Here is a 27,765-nt window from a genome sequence, read left to right as displayed (position 1 = left end):
GCTCCCTCAGCCTCCAGGGCACGGGCTGCTGGGAGGTGGTGGCCGCCCCAGTCCCGCGGGGGCGGCCTCCCTTGGGCTGGACGGTGGGAGGGGCATCTGGGTCCCCTCGGCATCCCAGGGCCTGGAGCCGCTGCCCGGCTGTGGCTGGGCTGGGGCGGGCCGTGGCGTAGGAGGCAACCTCCCTGCCTCCCAAGACTTCTTGTTCTGCAAGGTGGGGCCTCAGAACTCCCAGGCCCCGTGTGCCTGAGGGCTGCCCAGAAGTGGACTTCAGCTTGGGGTGGGGCCGGAGGCCGAGAGGGTCGAGAATCAGGACTGACTCGAGGGGCTAACAGACTCCAAAGCAAGGCTGCAGAGGACACAAAGGCCAAGTCCACAGGCCGCTGGGGAGGGGCAGCCACGTGCTGGGGTGCCCACCTGGGGTGGGCCCTGGACCTCTGGGATGAGGCAGGTGGCCTGACCCAACCCTCATCCAGAGCCTCCCTCTCAGTGGCCCCCCTGATACTGCTGGCTTGAGGCCTCCCTGGCCCCTTCCCAGCCCTGCCCTGTTTTCCTGGCACTGACTGGGCTGGATGGTCCACTTGATACATCCTGAGTGTGGCCCTCGGGATACCTTGCTCCCAGAGCTTGCCGCTCAGAGCTTGCCAGGGAGGTGGGGGCACCCCCAGGCTCCTGTTCCCACCTCTGGTGGAACCCCGAGGCTGTGCCAGGCCAGGTGTGCCCTGATGTACAGCCACAGCCCAACAAGGTGGGTGTCTGAGGAGGTGACTGGGCGCTGGTCTCAGAGCCATGCTGCCCCTGCCCCAACCAGAAGCTGCTCAGCCCCAAGTCCTCGCCTCCTCTGGGTCACGGTGGTGGTTTTGGGAGAGGGAGGCCACCTGGGGGTGCCCTTTGAGTCCAAGGAGTTACAGGCCGCATCTCCCTGACCCCTGCCTCCTGGGCGGCTGCCGGGAGAATGGCAAGCAGCCCGTGAGCCGGGTGGGGCAGGACAGCAGGTGGGCTGCTCTGGCCTGCCCCCTGTACCGCGTGCACGTGCTCACCGTGGCCGCCTGACCCAGGGGCAGTGCTGTGCTCCCACTCCCTCCCTCCTGTGCCAGACCCCGCGCCTCCCTTTTGCCAAAGCCAGCCTGGCCCCTCGTGACGTGAGCGCAGTAGAGGTGGCTCTGCTGGGCAGATACACAACGGCGCACCCACCTGTGTCCCACCTGGTGCAGACCTGGCAGTGGCGTTCCTAGGGGCCCTCTGACCCCTCCCCGGTCCTTTAATAAAGACTTCTGCGTGCACACGGCCCAGTGGAGCCAGGCAGGCTCAGGCTCAGGTGTGCCGTGCCCATCTACCCTCCCCCCAGCCCCTTCTGAGACCCCTGTGCCCCTCCTTACCACCCCCCGCCCACCCCAGGACCCCCGCGGGAGGAAACAGACAGGGAGGCCACACACACAGCCCGTCGTTTATAGATCTCTGTCTCGTTTGTCCGTCTGTCCATGTATATGCCTGTATATCTCTACAGAAGGGGAAAGGGGGGACTCTCGTGTAAAAATCCAAAATACAATTCTGTGAGCACCCGCGTACCGGTCAGTCCGAGTGGCTGTGAAGGCCCCGGCAGGCCACTGCTCGTGGGGCTGGGCCCTCGGTGCTGACTGGGGCCACGCCCGCCCAGCCGGCCCGGTACTACTGAGACCAGCCCTGCACTGGGGTGGGGGGGGGGGGAGTGTGGGGCGCAGGCCGGCCCTCCTCCTGGGGCCTCTAGGAGACAGTGGGGTCCTTGGCTTTGGGGGGCTCAGAGCCCGTCAGCAGGGAGATGGTGGGGTCGTCGGCGTAGTCATCTCCCTCGGAGAAGTAGGAGCCCTCTCCCAGCTCGAAGAGCACCGGCAGGTCGCTGCCCCCGACGTCCACGGAGCCCGGGTCCAGCAGGAGCAGGGGCTGGGCCGTGTAGTGCACCAGCTGCTTCCCTGGGGGCGGGGACCGAGCAGGTCAGGGTGCTGGCACGAGGGCACGGGGCAGGGGCGGGGGCGGGCAGGCTCAGCTCACCTGAGTCAGGGCTGCTGCTCTCTGCTTCAAGAGGCCTGGGGGGCTCCTGGGGAGAGAGGAGCTCCTGGATCTGCTGGGGCAGAGGGAGCGTGGTGAGGGCTCCCGGATCCTCTCCCCCGCCACCCCGCCACCCCCACACCCTACGCACGCTGGCCAGGCTGCTGTCAAGGTCGGGCAGGCTCATGTCAGGCACTGTCACCGAAGGGCTGAACAACTGCAGGGAAGGGAGGGCGGTCAGGCCGTGCCTGTGGGCGGGGCGGGTGGGGGCGGGGCGGGGCCGGGACTCACGTCCAGCAGGGTGCTGGTGTCCACACTGAAGCCGTGGCTCGTCAGCATGGTCTGCAAGCTGTCCAGGTTGGAGTCCATGGCATCCAGGTGGTCGCTGAGCTCGGTCCTGGCCAGAGGGAGGCAATCGGGTGAAGCGGCACTCCGGCGTCCCCATCCAGGCGCCTTCCTGCCAGCGCTCACACCCACCTGCCAGAGAAGGGCTCCCCTCGGCCACCACCCACCCTGCTCGGGCTCACGGGAGGCCCTCCAAGGTAGGGCCCCTCTGCGCTGCCAGCCCGGGCCCGGTGGGGCAGTGTGCGCGCGGCCGGGGCCAGGATCCTTGGCCACCGGGAGGAGTGGCTCAGGCCCCACCGTCACCGGTCACCGTGAGGCCCCGTAAGGCCTCTGGCAGCATTTTAGGCTGGGCCAAGATGGCAGGAGGGCCAAGGAGGAGTTCAGTGCTCAGAATGGGGCGGGGGCCCAGATTTTCAGGCTCGATAAGCTTGGGCCTTTGCACCGGAAGACAGCAGGAGGAGGAGAGGAGCCGTGCTCGGCGTTGGGTGGGCCAGCCTCTCCCCCGGTGCCTGCCAGGAAAGAGACCGGGCCTGGCGGCTGCGAACAAAAAAGCCCTGCCCTCTCCTTAGAGGAGGCCAGTCAGCACAACACCTGGGCCATCCTCTGTCAGTCAGCAACTCGGGGTGCTGGCTTGGGCCCCGGAGCCCGGGGGCCAGTCCCTGCCGCAGAGGGCCCGGGGTGCCCGTTCACCAGGCAGGGCGGAGTGCTCCCAGCCGGGCTGGGCTCGGGTCCGCGGCTGGGGAGGGGCCCGAGCTCCGGCAGAGCCCTCCTCCCTCCCCGGTGGGACAGCGCTAACCCTGGCTGGACTCGGCCGTGCAGAGAGGAGGAGGGGCAGGGAAAGAGGCGGGCGACCCCAGACATCTGTGGAGCGCGAGCCAAACTGCAAGATAGAAAGACAAGAGCCCCCCGATTGCAGGTGGGGGCCAGGCAGACTCCCAGCCCCCACCCTCGCCTGCCCACCTCTGGGGCAGCAGGACAAGACACAGGGACCCAGCAGCCTGCTGCAGGAGAGGGCGGCCTGGCCACACGCCTGGGCTCCTGCGGTGGAAGGGCCGTGGGATCACCTGGTTGGTATCTCCCTCCCTCCCCAGCCCTGAGCTTTGTGCTCAGGGCCAGGTCTGCGAGCTCATGCCCAGCAAGCCCGAAGCCGCAGGCCTGAGGGCCGCCCGTGTCCAGCCCTGCAGACAGCCCCCGTCAAGAGGCCCGGCCGTGCTTCCAGCGGCCGGCGGGTGAGCGGACGGCACTCACTTGTCCAGGCAGGCTACGCTGAGGCACTTCTCGGGGGCCGAGGCAGGCCGGGGCGAGGGGGGGCGGCCCCCGGCATCGGCGAGGGCCGGGGCCGAGGCGGCCGGCGTAGGCTCGCTCTCCCGCAGGATGGAATCAATGAGGGCGGTCGGGGACAGGGGCGTCTCCACCACGGAGGACGGCTGGCTGGGACTGGCACCCTCTGCCTGGGGGCTCCGAGGTGGGCTGGGGGGCTCCTCCTTGACTCGAACCAGGGGGCTGCTGGACAGGGGGCGCACGTGTCAGCAGGCGCCTCCGCCAGCCCCACCCGCTCCCGCCTGCTGGGAAGGCGCCTGGCCCACCTCTCAGCTACGCTCCCGCCCGCGGAGGCCAAGGGGCTGCCGGGGGCCAGCTCGGTGATGTCGGAGATGATGGGTCCGGAGCTGGCAACAGCGTCTGGGGGGTAGAGGCTGGAGCCGCTATAGGCCGGGGACGGAGCCTGCCACCAGAGGGAGGTGACCACATGCAGCGCCTGCCGCCGCATCGACCCCCCGCCCCGCGCGGCGCCCGCTGCTCACCGAGTAGGGCCCCGAGCCGTGGATGTGCTCCAGGGAGTACTGCCGGCCGTACTTGGGCATGGAATGTGCAGAGCTGCCGTCGTTCAGCATCAGCGGGCTGTGGGGAGGGGCAGGTTAGCTGCGTCCCCGGCCTCGGCGGCCCCCAGGACGCAGCCAACAGGAGGTGGGCATGCCTAGCGCCTCACATCTTTCTCTTCACCCCCAGGATCCGGTTCGACTGCACCAGCGAGATGAGGAACTGGATGAGCTGCAGGGGGAGAGGTGGTCAGCCTGGCTGCGGACAGAGACCCCGCACCCCGCCGGCCGGCGTCGCACCTTGTTGACGACTTTCTGCTGTTGGGCGTGCTTCTGCCGCAGGCTGGCCACCTCCCGCCACAGGGCCTCGTTCTCGCTGCGACAGACCAGGCGCCGTCAGGACACTCCACCCAACCCGGGCAGGAGCAGGGCGGTGGGGGACTGCATCTCGCCACAAGCCCAACTGCCGGCCCATCCCCACCCCACCCGAGCACAGGCTGTGGGATGGTCTGGGGGCCAGGCCAGGGCCCCCGCCCCTCCTCACGCAGTTGCGCTGCGAGGGGAGGATGCGCGGGGGTGCCAGGTGCGGGGGCAGCGGGGCTGCGGTGGAGACCTGGGCAGGGCCGGCTGGTGCGCCCCAGGATCTGGGCCGAGACCCCCAGGGCCTTCTCGGTCACGGTCGAGGTGGCAGAGCCTTGAGGGTGGCCCCCACCCTTGGCCGTCTCTCCCTAGACTGAGGCTGAGAATGGGAGGGGAGTCCAGGGGAAGGGGGCAGTACAGCTTTCAGGCCACAGGGCGGCATATGGGGGGTTGTCCTGTGCCTTTAGGGGATCAGAGGTGGCCTCGAGGGGCAGAAAGGGCCACCTGAGCAGCCCACGGTCTGCCGCTCCAGGGGACCAGCCCTGCTCAGCCCCCAGCATGTCTTGTTGACATGCAAGAGACCCTCCTGGCTTCACCCTGAGAGGTGTCCATGTCCCGGAGGCCAAGTTCACCTGGTCCCATCTCCAGGTATCACCCAGCCAGGGGCTTCTGCTGGGCCCTGATGTGAGTAGTCGGGGCCCAGGAGCATCCTCCATGGTCTGGGGGGCACGACGGCCGGCCCTCTGAGCGGCTTTGAGGCCACACCGAGACATGGACAGCCACCCCGGGCTGGGGTTCCCGAGGTCCCCAGGGCCCCAAGTACATGGGGGGAGACCTAAGCCAGCCTCCACAGGGGTCCTGGCTGAGGAAAAGAGGCCTTATTACACATTCTCTGTGATCAATTATGATGATTGGCATTGGGCGAGGAGGGTGACGGAGTTTGAAGGAATCCAATATATAGCGTCCTTTCCCCCAACATTTGGAGCACAATCCGGGTAGCACGAGAGACAGACAAACAGCTGAATTTGTAACTTGGGGAGCCAGAAACATGTGAGGCTGGGGGGAGCCTAGAGCTGGTTCTGCAGTGGCCACACATGCCCCAGGGGCAGGGGTTCCAGAAAGAACCCAAAGTGCTTCCTGCTTCCCAGGCCTGAGGAGAGGCGACACCCGTGCTGAGTGATGCCAGGCGCCCGCTCAGGGGTTGTGTGAGGAGCCCGAGGGCGTGGCCGCTGCTCCGGCCCAGCTCTGCTTGCTGCCATGGGAACCGGGTCCCACCCCACCTTCTGGCAATGAGTTCAACCTGGCAGGGTGGGAGGCTGTGCAAGCCTGAACCTAGTCCTGTCTGGAGAGTGGAAGGCCTGAAGCATCTGTCTCGGAGCCTGCGGGGCAGGACTGGGGGGAGAGGCCCTCCGCTGGCGCCCCCTCCCGCTCCTCTGCTCGCTCCCCAGGAGGCCTCTTGGCCCCAGCACCTCCCCTGCCCGGCGCCCCGGCACCTACTGCTTCATGGCCAGCAGCCTGGAGTCCATGCTCTCCTGCTTCCCCTTCATCAGCTGCACGTCGGTCAGCAGCTTGGTGACACTGTCCTGGTGAATCTTTATGTCCTCGCTCCTCAGGGTGGACACCTGGGTCCCCAGGGGAGCAGTCACTGAGGTGGCCTGGGGGGGGGGTGGGATACAGCAGAAAGGGCCAAGGGGCTGCCGGTCTGGAGGGGCCTTCGCTGTGGTGGCTGATGGAGGAGGGGCTGCCAGCAGGAAGAGGGCTCGGTGCAGCCAGGCCAGGCCAGCAGGGCAGGGAGTGGGCGCTGCTGCTGCTGACGGCCTGGAGGGAGGTCCAAGGACGTGGGGGAGGGAGGACGGCTACTCACGCTGGTCACTTTCCTCTTGATGTTCTCGAGGAGCTGCTCCTGGCCGCGCAAGAAGCACGGGTGCTGGAACTCGGTGTCGTCCCTCTCTGGCTTGACCAGGCCGCCCTGCTCAATGTGGACCACCTTCCGGAAGCCATCTGCGTGCGACGGGGCGGGGGCAGTGCTGCCTCAGGGCTGGGGACCCAGCCCCTCACTCCAGCACGGCCCCCGCCCCGCTGGAGGACGAGGGAGGCTGCGGGAGTGGGGAAATGCCCAGCACTGCCCTCTTGGGAGCCCTGCCTGAGGTGGCTGGGTGGTCTCGGTCTCAGGGAGACGCCACACCCCCCATGACACCCCTCCCCCCGCAGGTGCGCCCCCGGGCTACGCAGGGGTCAGAGGCTGGGGGCTGCACCAGGCCAGCGAGCGGGGCCCCGGGCAGCACACTCACACATGTTGAGCTGCCGCACGAAGCTGGCCATGTTGCTGTGCTTGAAGTACTTGGGCAGCACCTCCTTGGCGAACTGGCCCTGGTCCAGCACGTGGAAGCTGTTCCCACTCTGCCAGGAGACGCAGGGGTCATGCAGCCGCCTCGGTGCAGGGGCTGTGCCCCCATCCAGGGTGGAGGTCGCCCTGGGAGCCAGCACCCTTGCCGAGGCCCGCTCACCCGGGCTGCAGAGGGCCGTTCAGGAAGCACCTCAGAGCACTGCAGGCGCCTCCCTCAGGGGGCCTCGTGCTAGCTTTAATCAGCAAATTTCCCCTAAGAACAGCCAAGACCCCAAACGGAGGCAGCCAAGAAAACAGGAACCTGATTTCAGTTACTCTGGAGGAAAACAACACAGTCACGTTCAGAAACGCAGCTTTGTTTTTCTTTTGGCAACAGAGACAAAAAACAGAGATGAAAAAAACTGCTACGCTGCTCTTCCATTTCTTTCCTGACCTCAGTCCAAAAGCTACTGGGAGGGCGACAAGGCAGCCCTCTGTGCTGGCAGGGCCCGGGGGCGGGCGCAGTCCTGAGGGACAGGGAAGAGCCGGAAGATCCCCATGGCAGTGACCAGGACGCAGCAACGCTTCTCAACACAGACATAGACATGACAATAAACAGATGTAAGTGTGAGGTGAGGAGAAATGGTGGAAGAGAGACCTCTAAAGCTTTTTTCCTCCAAAGAAGCAATAAGAAAACTAGCAAAAAATGTTTAGTCAACTTCTTCAGAACCCTGAAACTCACCCAAAGGACTGCAGCAACATGGGAAGAATTTATTCAAGAAATGGTTGAATCTCAGTAAGACCAGTGAGCTGTGGCATTCAAACTCGCCCTGTTCCCACCTCCTTTCCCGTAGCTGTGAAAACCAACAGCTGAAATCGTGGGGGAGCCAGCATTCCGGCAGCCACAGGGTGAGAATGGGGCTGGGGCTCCTTCAAGGCCTGTATGGCAACTCCCTGGAAGGTTCCACTTGCAAGGCTGTTTTTGTTTGATTTGACTGGAAGCTCTCTTAGTATAAAAAGCCTTTCCCTAGGGATGTTTGTTGAAAACATCTAGAGGCAATTTTAAAACTTGTGGCTGCCTAAGAAGTGGACAACAGACGGGGAAAAACAAGCTAACCAGAAAACTTAAAAGGAAGAGCTGGGGAATGAGATATCAAGAGGAGCTTTGAAAAGCTCCAAAATATTCCAGGGGATCTAGAAGTCACATGCACATGTAGAGCTGTGTGCACACCTGAGAGAGACCTGAGAAGGCCCTCTCACCTCTGGCTGACTGAGGCTCTGCAGAAGCAGGAAGTGGAGGAGAAAGTCAAGGTGTCAACTACCTGGCTGGGAGGTGAAGGCACACCCAGCACATACAGAGTCCCCTGCAGAGGCTGGGAGGGTTATTGTCTCCAGGCATTGAAGGACATTCCTGCTCCCTTTACTCCCTGACCAATGAGCTAACTGGGCAGAGAACTCAGTGACCACACACAACAAAGAACACAAACTGCCCAGAATTAGTTCAGAAAAGTCACTAAACAAACAGCAACGACACGAAAACAGCGACAAATCCTGGCGAGCGGAGAAAATCTGATACTGAGTTTAACACATGCCACATTATATTAATGGAAAGTCCAACATTCAACAAAAAATTACGAAACATGCAAAGAAACAAGGTATGACCCATACATGGGAAAAAAGCAACCGAAAGAAACTGTCCCTAAGGAAGCTCAGATGTTGGACTTACTAGACAAAGACTTTAAAATCAGGTATTTGAAATATGTTCAAAGAACAAAACAAAATGGCATCTAAAGAAATAAAGGAAAGCATAAGAATGATATCTCTTAGAACAAAGAATAACAATAAAAATAGAAGTTATAAATATGAACAAAAAAAAATCCTGGAGTTGAAAAGTGTAACAACTCAGATTTAAAATTCACTAGAGGGCTCAAGAGCAGATCCAAGCAGGAATAAGAAAGAATCAGCAAACGTGAAGGAAGATATTCAACTGAGATTACCTAGGCTGAGAGACAGAAAGAGAAAAGAATGAAGAAAGTGAACAGGCCTCAGAGACAATGTGGTACACCACCAAAGACCAACATATGCATAAAGGAGAGGAGAGAAAGGGACAGAAAGAATATCTGAAGAAATAATGGCAGAAAACTTCCCAAATTTGATGAAAAATATCCAAGAAGCTAAACAAATTCCAAGGATAAACTCAAAGAGATTCACATCTAGATATCCATAATCAAACTGAAGAAAGCAAAAGACCAAGGAAGAATCTTGAAAGCAGTAAGAGAGAACAGACCCATCATGTATAAGGAATCCCTAATAACAGCTAATTTGTCATCAGAAACCATGCAGGCCAGAAGCCAGTGGGATGACATACCAAAAGTGCTGAAAGAAAAAAACCTGTCAGCCAAGAATTCTATATCCAGCAAAACTATCCTTTGAAGATAAAGGCAAGGTTTCTCTGTCTGTGAAGGCAGCTAAGGAGATCCAGCGAACCACTCCAAGAAGAAAAAAACGAAGCTTATTTAAGTCATCTAAAGTCTCTGGAAATTGTCCTAAAGGCATATAACAAATGAAGAAACATTTATTCAAGAAAACCTAAAACTCAGTATGAACAGTGAGTCTGTAACATTTTAGCCATAACTTATTCTGTCCTCCTCACACCAGTTCACCTGGATTGATATGACACTCTGGGAGGCTATGGCCTAGAGGTGGGGATTCCTCTCCCCTCAGTTTACAACCAAGGCTTTCTGTATCTTACTGAGGGGCAGGCCACCAGCATTTCTCATCTTGTCCAACTTGAAGGTGAAGAGGCTAAATTCCTGGTGATTGCAGCCAAGAGGTTGAGGGTCCTCTTCTCCATTTTGCCCCCGCCTATAGAATGGAGGCTCTACCCCAGGCATGGCAGGCTGAGAATACTGGGGCTTCAATTACCCTCACCCCAGTTAGCCTTTAATTTCTTTTTCTTGTCTTAATGTACTGGGTAGGACTTCCAGTACACTATTAGCTAGAACTGGTGAAAACAGACTTTGTGCTTTGTTCTGATCTTATGAGCAAAGCATTCAGTGTCTTACCATTATGTATGATATTAGGTATAGGATTTTTTTGTGTGTGTGTTCTGTTTTTTTTTAAAGATCCTTTTGTATCAAGCTGAGGAAGGTCCCTGCTAGCCCTAGTTTTCGGAGGGATTTTTTTTTTTTTTAATATCACGAACATCAAATTTTGTCAAATGCTTTTTCTGAATCAAATAGTATGATCATGTGGTTTTTCTTCTTTAGATTGTTAACATGGTGGATTATATTGATTTAAAAATCTTGAACCATCCTTGCATTCCTGGGATAAATCCCATTTGTTGTGACATTATTCTTTTTATGTACTGCCAAATTTGATTTGCTAAAATTTTATAGAAGACATTATGAAGGATATTGGTCTGTAATTTTCTTGGACTGTTTTTGTCTAATCATTTGGGCCTGAAAATTTCTTTTTAGGAAGGTTTATGACTAGGAATTCTATTTCTTTAATAGACTCAGGACCACTAATAGTTATGTTTCACCTTGGGTGAGTTTTGGCCATTTGTGCTTTTCAAGGAATTGGTCCATTTTATCAACTTTACATGCATAGAGTTGTTTATAGTACTTCCTTATTATCCTCTTGCCACCTGTGGCATCTGTAGTGATATACCCTCTGTGATTCCTGATATTAGTAATTTACCTTTTTTCTTCTGTCAGTCATTCCACAAGTTACCGATCTCAATCTTTTGAAAGATTCAGCTTTTGAATTCATTTATCACGTTTTACTGTTTTCAATTTCATTGATTTTTGTTGTCTTTATTATTTCTTTCCTTCTGCTTGCTTTGGGCTTACTTTGCTCTTTTTTTACTTTAATGTGGAAGCTCAGAAGCCATTCTTATTTCCCTTTTAGCACTGCTTTATGTGGATCTCACACATTTTCAGACAGGAAGAGTTTGGTGGACTGCTGGGGAATGTCTGTGGCACAGGAGATGGATATCCTGTCAGATGGAAAATGAGGGAAGAAAACAGGGCTCCTCTGGAGGCTGCGCTCTTGCGAGTCTTGATGGTGGCATCTGCAGGCTGCCACTGTGCCTCAGTCTCCCCATGTGGCATCTACCATTCACCCACACGACCTCAAGCACATCCTGTCTCACCCCAGGCCAGACTGCTTGCTGAGCTCTACCCTTGCTGACTGATTGGGTGTCTCCACATGGCTGGCCGTCTGGGACGTACCTCGATATCTCTGAAAAGGAAGCTATAATCTATATACAGTTTACCATTTTAAATGAACAGCTCTCCATTTCTGACACACAGCTGTTTACTCGCACAAGCGAGGAATAGAGAACATTTCCATCTACCCCCCAAATCACCCCTACGTCCCTTTGCAGTCAACCCCCTCCCTCATCCCCAGGCAACCACTGATCTTTTGTCCCCATAGTTTTGCCTCTTCTGGAATGTCATATAAATGGAATCACAGGGTATGTAGCCTTTTGTGTTTGTATGTAGTCTTTCACTTAGCATAATGCCTTTGAGATGCAGCCATAGTGTTGCAAGGGTAAGCTGTTTGTTCCTTTTAAATGCTGAGTCGTATTCCATTGTAGGGATGTCCCACAGTTTGTCTTCCACTCACCAGTTAATGGACATTTGGGTTGTGTCCTGTTTTTGGCTATTATAAATAAGTGCTATGAACATTTGTGTCCGGGTTTTTTCCTTCTAGAAGTTATATAGTTTTAGCTCTCATATTTCAATCTATGTTTAATTTTTGTATATAGTATTAAGCACAGGACAGGCTCACATTTGTGCTTGAGGAAGTCCAATTATTCCAGCACCATTTGTTGAAAAGACAGTTCTTCCTCTATTGAATTACAGTGGCATCTTTGTCAAAAATCAAATAACCTTGAATGGGTGGGCCTACTTCTGGACTCTCTAGTCTGTTCCACTTATTTGTATGTTTATAGTTATGCCAATATCACTCAGTACTGATTATTATAGCTTTTCAGTATGTCTTGATATCAGATAGTGTGAGTCTTCCAACTTTGTTCTTAAAAAAAAAAAAAAAAAAGTTTGACTATTCTCTGTCCTTTGCTTTTTCATATAAACTGAAGGTTAGTGCACACAAAAATTTCTGCTTGGATTTCACAGGGATTGTGTGGAACCTACTTACGTCTTTTTCTCAGCCATGTTTTATAGTTTTCAATGAATAAATTATACACGTATATATATGTATGTGTGTGTATATGTATGTGTATATATATATATACACACACACACACACACACATTTTGCAAGATTTACCCCATGATAACTAGCCTACAGATGGCCTCCAAGGATCTCCACCTCCAGGAGTTCACAGCTTGTGCTGTCCCCTTCCATGATCTACCAGGAATGTTCTCTATGACCAACAGCATCCAACAGACATGATGGTATTTGAGAACACATTACAAGCCCACCTTGGGCTCTTGCTCTCTCAGATCGCTTGCCCTGGGAGAGGCAAGGTGACATGCTGAAAGCAGCCCTAAGGAGAGGTCCACAGGGTGAGGAACTGAGGCTGCCAGCACCCAGCTGAGTCTTCTTTTTTTTTAAGATTTTTTTGATGTGGACCAATTTCAAGGTCTTCATTGAATTTGTTACAGTATTAATTCTGTTTTATCTTTTGGTTTTTTGGCTGAGAGGCATGTGGGACCTTGGCTCCCTGACCAGGGATCGAACCTGCACCCCCTGCATTGGAAGGCGAAGTCTTAACCACTGGACCACCAAGAAAGTCCCCCCAGCTGAGTCTTGAGATGGCTGCACCCTCACAAGAGATCCTGAGGCAGCCAGCTCACGGCTCTCAGACACTGGGAGATAACAAGGGTTTGTTGTTTTAGGCAGTTAGTTTGGAGGTGACTGGTTACACAGCCATAGATAATACAACCAGTAAGTGTTCTGTGGTTTTTGTAGCACTGTAAGTATTTCCATTTTCAACAGTTCATTACTAGTACATAGAAATATATTCCATTTCTGTATATTGGCCTTGAATCCTGTGACCTCACTAAACTCATTCATTAGTTCTAATAACTTTTCTGTAGATTCTTTGGGATTTGCTAAGTAAACAATAATGTTTTCTATGAATAGAGAGTTTTATTTCTTGCATTTCAATCTTGATGTCTTTTATTTATGTATTTGCCATATTGCCTGACCAGGGCATCCAATACATATTAAGGAAAAGCAGTAAGAGCAGACATCCTTGCCTTCTTTTCCAGCCTTGGGGGAAAGTATTCAGTTTTTCACCATTAAGTATAATGTTAGCAGTAGGGTTTTTTTGGTAGAAGCTTTTTATGAGATCGACGAATTTCCCTTCCTAGTTTGCTGAGCTTTTAAAAAATTTTTATTTATTTATTTATTTTTGGCTGTGTTGGGTCTTCGTTGCTGCACACAGGCTTTCTCTAGTTGTGGCGAGTGAGGGCTACTCTTCGTTGCGCTGCGTGGGCTTCTCATTGTGGTGGCTTCTCTTGTTGCGGAGCACGGGCTCTAGGCGCGCGGGCTTCAGTAGTTGTGGCTTGCGGGCTCTAGAGTGCAAGCTCAGTAGTTGTGGCACACGGACTTAGTTGCTCCGCAGCATGTGGGATCTTCCCAGACCAGGGATCGAACCCGTGTCCCCTGCACTGGCAGGTGGATTCTTAACCACTGCGCCACTCAGGGAAGTCCCTTGCTGAGTTTTTATCATGAAATGGATATTGAATTTTGTCAAATGCTTCTGCCTCTGTTGAGAAGATCACGTGGCTTTTCTTCCCCGTTCTGTCGATGTGGTGAGTTACACTAGGTCTTGAGTGTTGACCAGACTTCCACCTACAGGGCCCCTTCCAGTCCCAGGCCTCATGCTGTCTCTGATCGGAAGTCAGTCTCATTCTTATCCTATTCTTCCGTGTGCAATTTCCTTTCTTTTTCTGGCTGCTTTTAAGATTTTCTCTTTACCACTTGTTTTCAGCAATTTGATTGTGATGTGCATTGGTTATCGTTTTTTTTTGTGCTTTATCCTCCTTGGGAATCATTGAAATTCTTGGATCTGTGGGTTTACAGCTTTCAAAGAAAAAAAAAACAACTGGGGAAAATTTCAACCAGTATTTCTAAAATTCTCCTCCCTCCTTTACTCTGGAACTTAAATTGTGTGTCAGACCATGTGACATTATCCCCGTAAGGCTCTGCTCACTTTTTTCAGTCTTTTTTTCCTCTCTGTGATCACTGCATAGTTTCTTTTGCTAGTCTAGTGTTCGGTGATCTTTTCTTCTGCAGTTTCTAATCTGCTGTTTAATCCCCTCCAGTGACTTATAAAAACAAGCTTTAAATTTTAGAAAGTTAGATTTACAGAAAAGCTAGACAGTACAGAGTTCCCATATATCCCACGCCCAGTTTCCCTATTATTAACACCCTGCATTAGTGCATATGCCACAAGTAACGAATCAATATATTGATAGTTTATTTTTAACCAAAGTCCCCATTTTGTTCAGATTTCCTTAGTTTTTACCTAATGTCTTTCTATTCCAGGACATCATCCGAGACATTACATTCTCGTCTTCTTACGTCATTCTTGACAGTCTCAGACTTTCCTGGTTTCTGATGCCCTTGACAGTTCTGAGGAGATCTAGGCTGGTATTGTGTAGAATGTTGCTCAACTTGGATTCGTCGGATGTTTTTCCCTCATGATGAGTTGGGGTTACATAAGTTTTTGGAGAGGAAGACCACAGAGGTGGCTTGCCCTGCCCATCACAGCACGTCAGGGCACACCCGTCAACGTGACTCATCACTGCTGGCGGAGGCCTGTCTGTCAGGCATCTCCACTGTACAGTCTCTCCCCCCACCCGCTCCTGTACTCCTCAGAAGGAAGTCTGTGTGCAGCCAACACTGAAGGGTGGGAATTACGTGTCACCTCTTTGAAGGGAGTCAACAGAAATAATTTGGAATTCTTCTGCATGGGACACTTGTTCCAGAGATATTTCGTTCAATTTCCTTCCTTTTTATATCTTCCATTTCTCTGTCTTAATGTTTTCTCTCTACTTCTTTGAGCACACAGAGCATTTTAATAACTCTTTTAATGTCCTTGCTCGCCACTTCCATCACACCTGGATCTGTTACTATGACTTTTCCCTTCTTTGTTACAGGTCACATTCTCATGCCAAGCGGATCATCTATTAGTTTTGACTAGATCCTGGACACGAAGAATTTTACTACATTGTGTCTGAGTTTAGTTGTCTTCCTTTCAAGAGTACTGCACCCTCAGTTCTGCAGGAAAGGATCAGCCAGATCTTTTTAAGGCTTGTTTTTAAGCTCGTTTACACTGCATTTGGGTAGCCTTTTCTCTGGGGCTAATCCAGCCCCACGTTCAAGCCGTGGCCGTTCTGAGGTCCGTGAAGGGCTCTGTATGTTAGAGTGGTCTCTCCGCTCTGGCTGTGAGGAATCGATGACTCGGCCAACTCTAGGTGAGCCTGGTGGTCGCGCACCACACGGCTCCTCAGTGGCTGTTCCTTCCCTGGAAGTTCTCGGGCGGCTTCCCAGGCTCCCCACACGGACGGGCGAAGCAGCACTCGACCAAGATCCGCAGGGGCTCACGTGCGGCTCCTCCTCTCTGGTACCAGGCCTTGCAAATTCTGGCTGTCTCAGCTTCTCCAAAGGCCAGGCTCTCGGAGTCTGAACACTGCCTCCAGATAGAAAGCCTAGGCACCTGGAGGGCTCACCTGTCCTTCCTGTTTAACAATCCTGAACGCTATTGGTGGGTTGAGTCCATGTTGAATGTGTCCTGCCAGCCTGACCTTAAGGTCTGTTAGAAGTCTGAGAGGGCCTTCTGGTGAGTCCATTGCAGAACCCGATGTCTCCTCCTCCTCTGCTGACCACGTGCAATTCTTGCAGGAAGTCTTGGCTTACCCTTGGATATAACGGAAACCAGTGATGGGAAATACGGCAGGACCAGGGAGAAGCTGTTGCCCAGCTGCTGGCTGGCGAGCAATGCCCTTGCCCCTGAGATGCAGTTCTTAGTAAATATCAAGTCTTACTATAAATTCAGAGTCTGTGGCCCTATTTCCTACACAACTGTGAACAACCTGAAACGTATACAAAGTTTTGCACGTAAGTACATTTTTACAGAGGGAGGATCTCTGTCTTTGAATATTTTCTCAAAGCACCCACAACTCAACAGGATTAACATCCACGGTAATTCCATGAGAGGCCTACCTGTACTTTTCAAGTATATTCCCAGAAGAAAAGGCCCGTTTTAGTCCCCCAGCCCAAGAGACTGGTGTGTGTGATGTGCTCCGGGAGCAGTGGGCGTGCGGTGTGAGCACTAGAGCCGCGCGGCCGCGGCCGCAGAGCAACGCAGCCTGGCGGGGGGACACGGGAGGCACAAGGCGGGGTGCAGAGGGGAGCTCGCTTTCGGTCCCCTCCCCGGCCCTCGTCTTGTCCGCAACCGAGAAGAGGACCATCCGCACTGTCTTCATGTCATTTTCTTATTTCTGCTCAGGGTCGCAGCACAGGCCCCAGGACCAAAGCATCCCCGCTCATGTCCAGCCGCTGGCCCCAGGCCCAGCTGAACATCTGCACATGGGTGACTGCTGACTCAGTAACTGCCGGGGCCCTCCCAGTGGGAGGAGACTGTGGGGCAGTTGCCAGCGCCTCCAGGATCGGGAAGCATTCAGGGAGCCGGCCTCCCTCCTTCCACGGCCTGCGAGGCCAGCCTCTGCTAGCCCTGCAGATCTCAAGGAAACCCTGCAGCCAAAGGTGCAGGCTCTGGGGTCTTTAGCCCGGCGCCTGTGATATCTGATGGGAGCTGACCGCTCATTCCAGGGTGGGTCCTGTGGACCCTGCTGACCCCTCCCTGGTCCTTTAATAAAGAATTCTGAGCACACATGGCCCAGTGGAGCCAGGCAGGCTCAGGCTCAGGTGTGCCGTGCCCATCTACCCTCCCTCCAGCCCCTTCTGAGACCCCTGTGCCCCTCCTCACCACCCCTTGCCCACCCCAGGACCACGGAGGGAGAAAATAGACAGGAGACCACACACATAGCCCACCGTTTATAGATCTCTGCCCGACTCGTCCATCCATCCATCCATCTATACATATACCTATACATCTCTACAGAAGGGGAAAGGGGGGACTCTCGTGTAAAAATACAAACAACAATTCTATGAGGACCAAGTACTGGTCAGTCCGAGTGTGGCTGAGGTCAGGCTAAGAAAGCAGGTAGGGGCTTCCCTGGCGGCGCAGTGGTTAAGAATCCACCTGCCAATGCAGGGGACACAAGTTCGAGCCCTGGTCCGGGAAGATCCCACATGCTGCGGAGCAACTAAGCCCGTGAGCCACAACTACTGAGCCTGCGCTCTAGAGCCCGCGAGCCACAACTACTGAGCCCATGTGCCTAGAGCCTATGCCCCCTAACAAGAGAAGCCACGACAATGAGAAGCCCGTGCACCGCAACAAAGAGTAGCCCCCGCTCGCCACAACTAGAGAAAGCCCGCACGCAGCAACGAAGACCCAAGGCAGCCAAAAATAAATAAATAAATAAATAAATTTATTTATTAAAAAAAAAAAAAAAAAAAAAAAGCAAGCAAGCAAGCAGGTGGGGTGGAGCCGGAGCCCGGACCCCACAGGTGGAGGCCTCGTGCTGCCCTCTACCCGGGAGACGTGGAGTGTGGCGAGGGCAGGCGTGAGCCAGAGCTGGACGCCTCTGGCTCCTGAGGTGAGCGAGAGACCGTGGACTTCGGGTCCTGCTCAGCCGTCCCCCAGCTCTTCGTCTGTTTCCTGATGTCTCTGGGACTCAGTTCCCATGTCTTTAAAAGGCCGGCTGTCACCTCCACGTGGGGCTGTGGAAGGAGGGGAACCGATACCCGAGGGGCTGGGCCTCCCGCTGCACAGAGAGACTGGATAGGGACGGCCATGTCCTGTTTGGCAGGTGCAGGGGGCACCAGGAGCCTCCAGGCCCCCAGCGCCCCTCACAGCCTGCACCGGGTGCGCCTCCGGCCTTTCGGGGCCACTGCCCATCCCCGAGGGCGGGCCGGAGGGCCTGCTGGGGCCCACCTGGCTCCCGGGCCGGGAGGAGGAGCAGCCCTGCCTGTCGCGGGAGCCCCGAAAACGGTCCTCGGCCAGCTCGGAGTGGCCAGGTGCGACCAGGACCCTCCTCGAAGGGTCCCACAGGGAGCTGGCGACCTGACTGCAGGGACTGCTCTCCAGCCAGCCCCTCCAGTGTGACCCTCTGACCCTCTGACTGCCGGTGCTCACACGGGCCATCCTAGGCGAAAGAGGCCCTCACTCTTAGGGACTCGAAGCGCCTGCAGCCTAAAAAGAAGAGCTTCCTTCACCTACGCGCTCCCTCCCCCCATCCCTGTCCCGTGGGAGTGGGGTAAGGAGAGCCGCTGCGTTCGCCAGCTTCCCTCCCGAGGGCGGCGGGGCCTCGGGTCCTGCAGGGCAGCCCCGGCCTATTCAGCAGTGGCTCCACACCAAGCGCATCGGTAACTGGCAAGGGGTCTGGAAGGGGGGGAAGCCAACACGACTCTCTGGGCAGCGACCTGCTGGCTGTCCCCTGGGCTGTGCAGAGGATGCACAACACTGCCGGACTGGCCCCCCAGCCAGAGTTTCTGGGGCTGGAAGTCACCCCCCACCCCCCCTATTACTCAGCCTTGAGGGTCAGCCACCCCACTACCGCCTTTCCCTGGTCCCCCGGGTCAAACGCAGGGTCCTCTTGGCAGAATGGGGAGAAAACTTCCAGCACAAGGGGGAAGGCACCGAGAGCACAGACGCCAGAACCTTCCAAGGTCTCTGGAAGTTGGACTTTGGGCTGCAAGTCTGCAGAAGTCTCCATGAGGACTTTTTGACAGAGGCCCGGGGCTTGTGTGGGCATCACTGAGGCAGGGGGCTGTCTCCTTTCTCAGGGCTGGGCAGCTCTGCAGCCCCTGTCCAACCCAGAAAAGGGCTCCGTTTCTGTCCTGCCTGGCAGTGCCAGCCCGCCCGCTGCCTCCTGCACCAAGCACACCCTGCTCGGCCTGTGGACAGACCAGGGGGGCTCAAATGCACAGGCTCCAGCCAGCACCCCTCCACCCCCCGGGGAGAAAGTGCCAGCAGGGCCGGCGGGTGGTGCAGCCACTGTGAGCGAGGCTGTCTCAGGCTTGATGGTTCCCGCTTTCCTGCTCCAAGGCCTTGCCCAGAGCACAGGCAGTGGGACCTGGAGAGCTCGCTGGTGGGGCTTCACCCGCTGCCTCATGATCTTTAAGCAGAAGCAGTGAGCAGGTCAAGAGGTGGGGCGATCACCCCAGTAGGACTAAGCTCGGAACATCCCAAAAGATCTCTGATGCCCCTCCCCAAACCGGGTAAGAGTGCTGCCTGGGAGTTAAAGGAAAGGGGAAAGAGGAAGAAGGAAGGATAATGACAGAAACATGGGGTCATTTCCTTGGGTCAGCAAAGTTCAAGTCCTGCAACGAAGGGATGGTGGCAACAGGACAGGCTGCAGGAAAGCACGGCCCCCTCTTTGGGAATGCTGCCCACCACTACAGAAACAAGCAGTGGGAATGGAGAGTGCCACATGGATGTGTTACTTGGACCAACACAAAGTGTCCCCCACAAGGACGCTGCAGGATTTCTAGTTTCTTTACTCCCTCTCCCCCTCTTGAGGCAGAGCTTCAGCAAACAGACAACCCAGGAACGAGAGGACCCAGCCTCCAGTTCTGGGCTCGTTTCAGCCCTGACTGTTCTTCGTTGCTAAGGGCTTAAGACTGTGAAAGAGAAGTACTTAGGAGAGTCTGAGAAAGCCAGCGTCTGGGCCCTCAAGAGAGCAAGCATGTCTGGAGGCGCCCAGAGGCTCCGCAGCCCAGGGCGGCCTAGGCCACCCATCTGCCGGCCCTGAGCTATGGCTCCGGCCTTCCCCGGACACGACGTCACAGCCCGGACGTGAACGGCAGATTCTCAGCCGCAACTCCAGACAGTCTCTGCTCTACCTCTGCAAGCCTGAATTGTCCGGTCTGCAAGGTCAGACCACGGAAACGAGCCTGCTGCCAGGCAACTGGAGGCAGGAACGCGAATGAAGACGTCCCGAGAGGAACGAAAAACAAAGTCGCTCTTGGGAAACCCGGCTCTGGTCTCCGGACACGGGCTCGAGACCCACCGGAACTTTATGACGTTTTGCTTTCTGTTTTCGCTCCTTTTCCTTTTCCACTAGAGTAACGCTCTCCAATTCCTGCGCCAAGTCCTGATTTCTTCCCAAAGGCTGCCGACCCCACCACCCTGGTAACTCATCTGAGAAGCTACGGGGGCCACCTGGGCACAACGCTCGCCAGCGAAACTGGGCGCTGCCCTAAAGCCAGACGCGCTTCCGCAGCTGTCCCGCACATAGTCGGCGCGAGACCGAGGAGGAGAGGCCCTTCCTGCCCAGCCCAGGGGAGCGCGCGGCAGGAGCGACGAGGGGCGGCCTCGGACGCTCTTTCCCGACGCCCTGCTGCCCGCCCCCAAAAGCCCCGGGCCGGCGCGCCCAGCCCCTCACCGGGCTCCAGCAGATAAGCGCATCCGTGTCCGGGTCGCTCACGAGGGTCCACAGCTTGGTCAGGAAGGCCGGGACGTTGCTGGGCCCCGCCGCGCCCGGGCCCACGGGCAGATCCATAGCGGGCGAGGCGGGAGAAACGGAGGTGGCGATCGCGAGGAGGGGCTGAGGGCCGGGCTAGCGCCGCCGCCGCGCCTCCCGCGCGGGCCGCGCCGCCGCCGCTCGCTGCGCACACACGGCCCCGGGCCCTAGCATGGCCGCCGCCATCTTGCGACGGGCGCGCTCCCGCCGGCGCCGCCCGCCCGCGTCCCCACGGCGCGCGCACGCCGGCCCCGCCCCACCCAGGGGCCGCCCCGCGCCCTCTGACCCTGCGGGCCCCGCCCCCAGGCCCACGCGGTCGTGTCGCTGCCGGAAGTGGCGGCGCGGGTCGGGGCTGGCGTGGAGCATGGTGGGCACGCGGGGCGTGGGGCGCGAGGCGGCGGCGGCGGGGGCGCTGCCGGGGAAGCGGCCGCCGGAGCCGGAGCCGGAGCCGGAGGAGGTGACCGCGGGCTGCGCGAGCGGGACGGGGAGGTGCATCTGGGCCGCACGTGGCGGCTCCTCGGCCGCCGGCCCTGGGGAGCCAGGCCGGGGAAAGCGGGGAGGAGGGTCGCCTGTCCTCTGCTGGCGGTGGCCTTGTGGGGGCGTCCTGGGCAGGGAGCACCCCCTGCGCGAGGGGTAGCCGGTGTGGGGCTGGGCTGTTCTGCGGTTGGAAGAACGTCTGCGCCGGAGAGAGCTAGGAAGGAGGGCTGGCATCCTGTGCGGCAGCCTCCCTAGCCCTTTGAATTGTGCTTCCTGCGTTAAAGGGATTTGAGCGTGCAGTAACTACTTGCCTGTTGATACGTTACTAATACGTCGCATACATTGTAAAAGAGGGTACGAGAATAGTAAGGCAGTGCCTGCTGCACTGGACGCATCGTTTCAACTGGACTCATGGCCACTACTGCTTTCCAGCTGGACCCCAGCTGGGTTGTGGGGTGTCATCAAATCTCGGTGGTAGAAAGCCGCCGAAGGCTTGTACAGTCGCGCCTCTCTGAGCCGGGACTCCACGTTGCTGGGTTGTCAGGCTGCCCGCTCAATTTGCGACAAGTCCTCTTGGCTCTGTACCCATCAGCAGCCATTTGTGCTTGTGCCCAAATCATTATGCCATTTTCATTTGCTGTTTTAATTGTGTGACTTACTAAGTGTTGGAGTAGTTAGTGTGTGTCAGAGTCGTTTCTGTGGAAGCTGAGTTGAGTGCTGCCAAGAAATTGGTGAGTGCAGGCTGTCCAATTAGGTGAGAGACTTGTTAACAATTGAAAAGCAGCGAATTCTCCATTCAAATAAATGCTTGTTAGAAGTCTGCAAGTTCTTGTTCCACTTCTAAAAGGTCCACACACTGTGCACTGTGTCCTGTAGACTTAGGGACCGGGTAGCGTCTGGTCAGCAGAGCTCTGCTCCGAGGAAGCTCTGGTCCTACCCCTTGAGGGGGTGAATGGAAACACTTGCTTTTAAGTAAAGCTTGTGTAGTTTTTATGTCTTTTCAACCAACCTTTTCAATTTACTGATCAACTGTCGGTCCCAATCTGGTTGGATACAGAGTCTTCTGCTTCAGGTGGGAAAAGCCCCTCAGGTTGTGGTCCTCTGCCTGCCCCAGACCCCGCCCTAGTGCCCTCATAGCTCTGGGGCTGTGAGTGCCAGGGTGGGGTGTGGAGGATTCGGGGCCGGTGTGGGTGATGTGATGGGAACTGAGCTCCTTGAAAAGTCCTTCCCTTGTGAGATGCTAGGAGTTGAATGTCTCTTCCGAGGGCACGCGGCCTGCTGGCGGAGGTGGGTGGTGAGGGAGGCCTGGGTCGGGTGGGTGGTTTTGGTGGAGGTGGAGGCTTGTGGCCTGAGGGCTGTGGCCTTGGAGGCTGGCCACACAGAGCTGTGGGTCAGCGCACGGTGCCTGGTGGGTGCGCTGTGGGCTCATTGATGCCGTGCTTCTTTTAGCCTTCTCTCCTCGGCGCTCCTGCTCCCAGCCTCGGGCCTGGCAGCGATCCTGGCCTCTCCGACAGCGAGGAGAGTGTGTTCTCAGGCCTGGAAGATTCCGGCAGTGACAGTAGTGAGGCCGACACTGCAGCTGAGGAGGAGGATGGGGCCAGCGGCGCTGAGCAGTGCAGCAGGACAGAGAGGACCCCTGGGCAGCAGGTGGGTAAGCAAGGAGCCTCCTGGTGGGCTCACCCCCTGAATGACCACGGCCAGGAAAGTGCCTGCCAGGCGTCGGGCTCTCTGGGGGCAGTACTTTCTCCCGTTCCTTGGGAACCCCAAGGCCCTCGTCCCTCCTCCGGTGCAGCGGGGCGGGGGAGGGGGTGGGTGTTGCTGGTGGGGGCTGGGTAGGACGCTTACTTGGAGCTGAGGTGCTCTGAGCTCTAGGGCACCAGTTTTCAAGCATAGTCATGTGCTCTGTTCATAGGAACCCCAAAAATCTACCTGCCTGGGCCCCCCCCCCAACCCCAGTGATTCTGATGTCACTTCTCCTGAGGCTCAGGCCACTTTGCTAGACTCAGCTGTAGGCTGGGTTTCCTAGGGGCAAAGCCCAAGGTGGGATTTGTTTGCAGGGGCCTGCCTGGGGGGAGCTGGTGGCCCCGCACTTATGGGAGCGAGTGGAGCTCCATCCACCTGGCCTGGTCTCGGGGGCGCAGGAGCCAGCCGGCCGCCGCGTGAGGCTTTGCCGTCCTGCCTGTTGCTGTGACGATGGGGAAAGGCAAACCCCGCTCTTAAGTGAGAAGAATGACAGAAACGCTTAATTTAACTAAAGCACAACACTGGTTGTTCAGACCATCCTAAAAACGCTCTTGTAACTATTTATACTTTCAGTGGCCGTGGTGTTCTGGAGGTTAGGACCGTGATGGAAACCAAAAGCCGCACTTATTTGATCTACTTATTTGATCTGTTTCCTAGGAAGAAAAGATTTTAAATCAGGTTTAAACCCTCACCCATTCAAGCTTTAACTGTAGCGCTGGTGCACAAAGAGAAGATGGTCCACAGACTGCCTTGCCCGTGGTTTGTGGGCTTATGGGCAGATATTTTTCTCCTTTTTAACTTTCTTTTTTTAAGATTCATTATTTAGTTAGTTAGTTAGTTAGTTAGTTATTTTATTTTTGGCTGCATCGGGTCTTAGTTGCGGCATACGGGCTCTTTCATTGTGGCGCACAGGCTTCTCTCTAGTTGTGCCGTGCGGGTTTTCTCTCTCTAGTTGTGGCGCGTGGGCTCCAGAGCACTGGGCTCTGTAGTTTGCAGCACGTGGGCTTAGTTGCCCCGCAGCACGTGGGATCTTAGTTCCCTGACCGGGGATCGAACCCGCGTCCCCTTCATTGGAAGGCGGATTCTTTACCACTGGACCACCGGGGAAGTCCCTTAACTTTTTAAATTTACAAAATATTCCCTCCTTGACAAAAAGTTAAATCTTAGATCAACACTGTTCAGTAAAGGACGTTTCCATTCGCTGCCTTCACTCTCCTTGGTGAGCACAGTTCATGGTTAAATTATCTTCCTGGATCTTTTCCTCCTCTTTTAAAATTAAGGATCCACATGCTTAAGTTTTTTCCTTTAAAATAGGATTTTTATCCTCTTTTATAAACAAAATTTTAGGAATGATTTTTAAAAGTTTAATAACTTTTTTTAATAAAAAGAATTTTTAGTTGAAATTCTCTAGGGGAGGTACTGCGTACAGGCATCTTGAAGCTGACCACCTGTGCCCCGCGAGCCGCTGGGCTCGTGCTGCTCCGCAGAGGTACCTGTGCCGCCGTCCTGGGTCTGCTGGCGGCCGGCTCAGCGGGTGCCGAGCTGCAGCTCAGGAGAGACTCCATGCCTACCCTCTCCAGAGGGCGGGGAGCCGTCCTCGCCCCTGGCCCTTGGCCCTCCGGGGTGCCCTCTGAGCCCTCTGTCTGAGGAAGTCGGCCCAGGCCACCTGGGTGAGGGCGTCCTCAGAGGGGGTGAGGCTGCCTGTGGCTCTGCACCCTCCCCAGGTGTCCCCCACTGGCAGCCAGGCCCTCGGGCCCTCCCTTCCGTGCTCCGCTGGGCTCCGCTGGGCTCCGCTCCCCGTGCGTGCGCAGGCTCTTAGGGCCCATCCGCATCTCCTGAGGGTCGTCCTGGAGCCCTGCCAGCTTCCCCGGAAGCTGCTTGGCCTGGGCACTCACGTCTCTGGCTTCTTCGTGCTTTAGCTGAGCGGTGTTGGAGTATTTTCTTCTGAAGCGGGGACCTCAGTACTGGGTTGGAATTGGTCCAGACCAAGAGAGGAAATTGAAGAGGTGGGTGTGCTCCTGACTCCTGGTGGAAATGCCCCGATCTCCCCTTACCTTCCGCCCATGCCTCCAAAGCCATCCACTGCCCCGCCTGGTGGAGCTGGCGATTCTCCACGTCTCCTGTTCACAAACAGGCCAGTCAGTGCTTCCTGCGTGTTCTCCTGTCTCCCCCCGAGCCTGGCCACACGAGACACCCAGGAGTGGCCCCCGTGACAGCCCTGTCATGCTCTGCATCGGGGCCCCCCGAGTCAGCCTGTTCCTCTCATCCTGCAGCTGCTGCGGGGCTGCTAACCTGCAGAACCTTCCTACCACGCTGGGGGGTTCCGCTAGTTCAGGGCCCTCTCGAGGGTCTGCCGACCCACCTTCACCCGCCACAGCCCGTGGGTCGTCCCGTGTCACACCAGGAAGCCCTGCGAGCAAGCTGGGGAGGAGCCCCGGGCCCCGCTCCCGCTCCCCCACTGGCTGCCCACACCCCTCCTGTTTCCACCCTCAGGTGGTGGCTCCTGCCGCCGGGCACCCCCAGTCACCCAGGGCCTCTTGCTTCCCTGTGTCCCCCCAGTAGCACTTGGTGGTGCTTTTGGGCGGGCTTTTCCGGTCCCATAGGTCTCGCGTCGCTGGGCCGCCTCTTGATTTCTCACCTTGAGTGGATTTAGGTGCTGACGGCCACTTCTTCCTTTTTGTGCTTGTTTAGATCTGTTTTTTTCCTGCTTGTCCTGTTTGGTTTGGTCCTTTCTCATTTGTGTGGGCTTTCCTGTATTTTGTTTTCTTATTCTTTTGTACAGAAGTTCCCATTTTCACTAGTTCAATCTGCTTGCCACGTTCAAGAATGTAACAAAAGACCTAGTAGCGATGCCTAATGTGCAACTAGCGTCTCCCAGATAACTTAAGAGTCCTGCCTGTACCGTCTGTGCACCGAGCTTACCGCAAACCCTTGGGCAGGAGGAGCCCATCTGGGTCTCAGCTCAGCTCTGGGGAGTGGTGGGCAGGGCCGCCAGGAGGCCGGTAGCGGCTGTGAGTCCCAGGCCTGTGCACTGTGGGGTCTGGGCGTTGGCTCCTGGGGAGGGAGCGGGCCCAGTCAGTGGAGGCCACCTCAGGCAGGACGTGCCCGGGCCTGTCCCAGAGAGCCCCGGCCGTGGCCCAGCGTCAGACACTCTTATTTCTGGGGATCAGAGTTCAGGGCAGGTGGGTGGTGTCGCATCTGAGGTGACATGATCAGTGGGTTTGGGAGATCCCACAGCCCCCCTCAGCTGTGAAGCACATCAGCTTCTCCTGTACCCTCCCCAGGTTTCTGGTATGTTCTGCCCTCGGAGGGTGGTCACTCAGATCACACCCCGTGTTCTGGGGTTCACTCACACGTCTGGGTGGGGTGACCTGAGTGGCTGGCTCTCACTGGGCATCTCATCTCTGCCTGCCTGTGCCCTCTCTCGGGACTCAGGGCTCCAAGAGCAAGCAAGCCGTGCAGCAGCATCCTGGCTGTGGGGCTGCCGGTCAGGATGCGAGGCTGCAGCCCCTCCCAGGAGAGGCCCGTCCTGCCTCCCTTGGTCCCCTGGTCTGGGACATTTGCCTACAGAACCCCACTTCCCTCTGGTCCTGCCTGTGGGCCCCCAGCCATCCACATGGGCACGTTTGGGAGCCCGCAGCACGTGGTGTTGAGCCCGTCTTGGGGTGGGTGCTGGCGGCTCTGGGCAGCCCCTCGCCACCTGGTGCCTGTGCCTGAGGATGTCAGGGGCCAGGGCTGGGCCGCGTGAGAAAGAGGAGAGAGAGGGCGGCGCCGTGCGAGTTCTCCCTTTTTTCCAGTGGCCACTGCCCAGCTACAGTGCCTCTAAACTTTGAAGGGGCGGGGTTTGTTAGGTCCTCCTGGTCCCAGGCGCTGGGCCACGCCCCGCATCACGGCAGCCCCCTGGTGGCCACCGTCTGCCTTGCAGCGTCACCTCTGGAGGGAGGATGTGGCTTCAGAGCCCTGGTGGCTTCAGAGCCCTGGTGCCGTGAGGGAGGGCCCTCCTTGCCGGCGTCCAGCTCTTTTGCCCAGGAACTCACAGCCCCGCTGCTGGGTGTCCCCTCCCCTCGCTGAGGTCCCGCCTGTGTCTGGCTCCCCAGGCATCACTGGGGCTGGCCAGGGCCCCGGGATGGTGGCCTGTCGTGCAGGTGGTGCGGGGCTCCCGGGGTCCGGTGCCTGGTGGGGGGCATCAGACTGGCTGGCGGTTGGCAGCCTTGGAGCACCATGGCCTGCACTGCCGACCCTGCTGCAACCAGTGGCCCGTCAGCCACGGGCTGGCATCAGGGGGCTGTTGAGAGACTTGCAAGTGGCCTGGACTGGGGTCCTGCCAGCCCAGGGCCTGGGGCAGGTGTGTCTGCTGGTTGCTGCTATGGGTGAGGATGGCAGGAAAGGTTTGGGCCCCAGGCTGGCCCTCTGCGCCCCTCGCTTGCCCCCGCCCCCAGGCAGTGCTGACCCACTTTCAGCGGGCAGGGCTCCCGCAGCGCACAGCTCGGGGAGCAAGGGGTGGGAGAGACGTGGAAACCGAATCTCGCCTTTTCCTGGCCTGGAAAAAAAGTTACTCTCCCACCCTCCTTACACCGAGGGAAAAACAGGCGGGAGGGAGAGCTGCCTTGCGGGCCTTTGGCTCTTGCCCGGGCAGGGGGAGCAGGGCTCTGGGCGGGGCGCCTGTGCTTGGGGTGGGGGGCCCCTGCTACACTTTACTGCCTCTGGAGTCGGGGGGAGAGACGGGCTGTTCTCCCCATCAATCCCAGTTCCGGTACACCAGGTCCCCCTGCCCCACAAGGGGAGAATCTGTTTTCCAGGTTGGGGTGTGAATGCCCAGTGGCACCCACTCACTGGCCCGGTGGGCGGGGTCAGCCTGGGGCCGGGTCCTCCCAGCATTCTGAGAGTGTGGATGCCTCTCCGGGCCCTTGGCCGGCTGCGCTGAATGTGGCCTCCTCGGGGCAAGGGTCTTGCCCTAGGAGTGGGTCGGCTGTGGCCCCTCTGCTGGTGGCCAAGAGCGAGTACCATGGCCTTCCCCTCAGGGGACCAGCCCTCACCTGCGGCTGCTGAGGCGCCTTGCCCCCTGACCCCAGGCTGGCTCTGGGCTCGGCTGGGCCTTTGGG

At 57.0% G+C, this 27,765-nt stretch overlaps 2 protein-coding genes across 9 annotated transcripts in view; one reads left to right on the top strand and one right to left on the bottom strand.

Moving 5' to 3' along the window:
- Nucleotides 1-1,424: 1,424 nt before the first annotated feature.
- HSF1 (heat shock transcription factor 1) lies at nt 1,425-20,641 on the bottom strand. 8 transcript variants are annotated; one of them, XM_061172043.1, is made up of 14 exons: nt 20,366-20,641; nt 6,836-6,944; nt 6,409-6,545; nt 6,042-6,199; nt 4,485-4,560; nt 4,355-4,416; nt 4,170-4,266; nt 3,954-4,090; nt 3,616-3,873; nt 3,164-3,247; nt 2,314-2,419; nt 2,174-2,239; nt 2,026-2,095; nt 1,425-1,946 (listed from the first exon to the last, which is right to left on the bottom strand). In XM_061172043.1, exons 1-14 carry the CDS (start codon nt 20,480-20,482, stop codon nt 1,741-1,743), a joined length of 1,683 nt encoding a protein of 560 aa, XP_061028026.1. In that variant the 5' UTR covers nt 20,483-20,641; the 3' UTR covers nt 1,425-1,740. The 8 variants fall into 8 exon arrangements, with proteins under 8 accessions (XP_061028026.1, XP_061028028.1, XP_061028027.1 ...); XM_061172045.1 differs by having other exon boundaries at nt 2,026-2,071; XM_061172044.1 differs by having other exon boundaries at nt 3,616-3,870.
- Nucleotides 20,616-27,765, top strand: part of BOP1 (BOP1 ribosomal biogenesis factor) — a 20,894-nt gene continuing 13,744 nt past the window's right edge. The window contains exons 1-2 of the mRNA XM_061172036.1: nt 20,616-20,900; nt 22,370-22,567. Of these exons, the coding sequence (XP_061028019.1) occupies nt 20,616-20,900; nt 22,370-22,567 (483 nt within the window). The remainder of the gene's footprint in view (nt 20,901-22,369; nt 22,568-27,765) is intronic.

This window comes from Eubalaena glacialis, chromosome 17, assembly GCF_028564815.1.
Source record: "Eubalaena glacialis isolate mEubGla1 chromosome 17, mEubGla1.1.hap2.+ XY, whole genome shotgun sequence".
NCBI classification, from domain to species: domain Eukaryota; kingdom Metazoa; phylum Chordata; class Mammalia; order Artiodactyla; family Balaenidae; genus Eubalaena; species Eubalaena glacialis.
This window is presented reverse-complemented; position numbering and strand designations above follow the sequence as displayed.